This window comes from the organism of the source record quoted next, unplaced genomic scaffold, assembly GCF_019419815.1.
Source record: "Pyrus x bretschneideri cultivar Hongxiangsu unplaced genomic scaffold, Pyrus_bretschneideri_v1 Contig24, whole genome shotgun sequence".
NCBI lineage: Eukaryota > Viridiplantae > Streptophyta > Magnoliopsida > Rosales > Rosaceae > Pyrus > Pyrus x bretschneideri.
In genome coordinates, this window is record NW_025999546.1 from 6,172,955 (window position 1) to 6,176,132 (window position 3,178).

At 37.0% G+C, this 3,178-nt stretch overlaps 1 protein-coding gene across 3 annotated transcripts; it reads left to right on the forward strand.

Moving 5' to 3' along the window:
* The first annotated feature begins 209 nt into the window (after positions 1-209).
* LOC125478245 lies at positions 210-2,956 on the forward strand. Of its 3 annotated transcripts, none has more exons than XM_048586254.1 (4): positions 210-523; positions 604-713; positions 1,326-1,391; positions 2,175-2,956. In XM_048586254.1, the coding sequence occupies exons 1-4, from the start codon at positions 453-455 to the stop codon at positions 2,249-2,251; spliced, it is 324 nt and encodes a 107-aa protein (XP_048442211.1). In that variant the 5' UTR covers positions 210-452; the 3' UTR covers positions 2,252-2,956. The 3 variants fall into 3 exon arrangements, 2 of the variants coding, with proteins under 2 accessions (XP_048442211.1, XP_048442212.1); XM_048586255.1 differs by having other exon boundaries at positions 1,326-1,387; XR_007259083.1 differs by lacking the exon at positions 2,175-2,956 and having other exon boundaries at positions 614-713; positions 1,326-2,125.
* Positions 2,957-3,178: the final 222 nt, after the last annotated feature.

Consider the following 3,178-nt stretch of genomic DNA (forward strand, 5'->3'; position numbering starts at 1 on the left):
AAGCGGAATCAAAATCGGAGATACGGTTAAAATTTTACGGAACTACGATAGTAAAGGGCATTTTAGTAATTTCACGTTTACAGGAGATAATTTGATTTTGTCCTTTAGCCTTGAGCTGTGTACCATGTGGGGCCCACACCCTATTCATCTACCTCTTTCTCATGTCCCCTATCTCTCAGGACAATCTCACTTTAGTTTTTTTTAAATATTCCCTCACCTCACTTCCACCACTTATTGGCTGCCAACCCATCCTTTTCCTCTAACCCTTTCAGCTCACATCTTAATCCCTCTTAGACTCCCTCTTTCTCTGCACACGTAGGGAGGTCGAGAAGGTTTGCCCAAAAACCAAACCTTGATGATGATGTTTCAATCGACCACGACCATATCCTTGTTCCTTTTAAACCTTTCTTCAAACTCTCAGTCTCTTTCTCATCCCTTCTACCTCCACTGGTATGGAGAAAGCAACAGTGCATAGTCACCTAACTAAGCCAACTCCGGCGTATTTTTCAAGATTCCGACCAAGGTAAGCCTTAGGATTCCTTAGGTTCTCCTTTTAATCATGATCTGATGTCTTTTACAATCTTGTAATTGATTTGGAGAAAGATTGATGCAGAAATACCTCGGGGGAGTTTTTCCCCAGATTTCTGGGAATCGAACCGTGGCCATCCGGCCATTTTTCCAGCCGCCTCAGGCCTCATTTGGACCTCAAACTGGTACATTTCAAACCCTTACTTCACTAGCTTTATTTTGACTTTTATTTCATGAAAAATGGTTGGGTTTTGAGCTCGGGAATTTGCTGCCCAGTTTCGACGACTGGACCCGTGAGAGGAACCGTGTGGACCCAACCGCAAAAAAATAAAAAAAAAAAAAAAACGCCAAACCTGGAACTAGCCCAAGCCCATAACTCGAATCCATGGCTAGATTGACCCAGATCCATTTTTGATTTGGAGGGAATATTATATTAACCTCCCAGTTAACTTTAACAAAATATTCTATCTGAGAATGGAATATTCCGTTAAAGTTAACTGTTGACCATTAGTTGACTTTTTCGAAAATTTCTCAGAAACCTTCCTGGGCTAATTTCGACGTCCTTAATTCGTTTTTCACATCCATTTATTGAAATTCCAAAGTTTTAACATAGTTGACCATCGAGGCATCTCGATTGACTTTTTACGGTTGACCGTTAACTGTTGATTTTTTTAAGAAAAAAAGCCCGGGACACTCCTTAGCATATTTCGATGTGTTGATTTCAAATCTGCCATCCGTTTCTCCAAATTCAAGTGGTTTAATTAAGTTTTACTAATGGGTCCCAATATTATGCTTAGGTGTAATTACTATTGGAGACTCCAACTTCTTAACTCGAACGGATGTGGCATCGCAAGTAACTGTGAGTGAGTCTTTTCTTTTATATAGTATATATATAATTGTTAGTTTCCATTTATACATTTTATAAAGAGTTTTCCACAATACACCTAAATTAGCGTGACGTTTATAAGATTTAGCACGTTGATAGAAATTATGACGTTATGCTACGTCCTACGGGATGCAAATGTATGCTTATTATTATTGATTCCATAATTATATTTATGGCTATGAATGATATTATGTTGACTAGAATTATTGAATCATTGTGGCATGACTATATTTACGTTATATGCTTATCGTTGCTGCACCGGTGTTAACACTCGTTTGGGCCAGGGTCAGTCTTTCATGTGTATGTGCACATCGCATCATACGCTCACTTTGGATCCATTGTAGGCGCCAGTCCTATCCTAGATTTTTATAGGCAATTAAGACTCGTATATATTGTGCATAACACCAGTCTTCATGTGATTGTAATATTAGAACGTATATCATTATTACACCCAGTCCTCTTCATGTCAGAATATCTCTGCATGAACTCGTGCGTCAGCATGTGTCGATGAACACTTGATATGATATGTTTACTTATGCAAGATTATGCGATTACGGATGTCATGTATTTACTTACGAAGTATTGTGCCGTATTGAATTCTTGAAATATTGCAGGTTACGGTAAGTATTTTCTTACTATATGTAGTATGTATATTTTGGAAACTATACTTGTTTTACGGCAATGGGTTATAAAGTTTTCAAAAAGGTTTTTATAAAACTTTATTTTTAGGCCCACTCACCTTTGTTTTTCGCCCCTCCAGGTTTTAGCATCCGAGCTTTGGTATCGATAAGGATTCTTGGCAAATCTTGGTATAAGTGGTTACATTCGATGATATAATTCTTATCCTACTTTACTGTACTTTACTTATGAGTGTGAAATAGGTTCATTCCCGCTCACCAGCGCACTCTTATATTTAGGCACTTTCAGGTTTAAATTTATTCACATTTTTCATATCACTACACTTATGGCTTTGTCACCCTTCGGGTATCGGCCAACACAGCTTGATTCAGAATCCAGCTGGACATTCCGGGTCAAGGTGTGTCATACCCCATTGAAAAAGATTGAGATATCTCATTGTGACGGAAGAAATTGATCAACACAATATTATAAGAACTAAGATATTGTAGCAATGATCATTCAACAAAAAATTTGTGACCAATGGTCTCTAACTTATCAAAACGTACAATTATGGTCCTTTTTGTCAACTCCGTTAGAACTTCAGTTAAAATGAGTCACGTGCCACACATGTGAGACTAAATCAAGATGCAAATATGGAAAACCAAATGAGAAAAATTGTAGCAATGGTCCTTCAATTTTAATACAATTGGAGAAATGGTCACTCAACTTTAACCCAATTGGAGAAATGGTCCCTCAACTTTAACCTAATTGTTGCAATAGTCATTCCAACGTGACTCATTTTGACGGAGTTGAATAAAAGGACCATAGTTGCACAATTTGATAAGTTAAGGGATCAATGATCATAGATTTTTAGTTGAGGGATCAATGACCATTGCTACAATTTTGTTTATAACAAATATTGAAATGGCTTTTTAGCCAAAATGGTCTCTGAGATTTGCATAACTCCTCACTTTGGTCCTTGGGATTTGAAATCGGTAGAATTGGTCCCTGAGTTTATTAACCATCAATCATATTGGTCATTCTCTGAAATATCTCTATTGAATAAGGATAAAATGACAAAACTACCCTCAAATTTTGTCAAATCATTTGTCATATTGTTTATTAAATTGAGGGTATTTTTTGTCA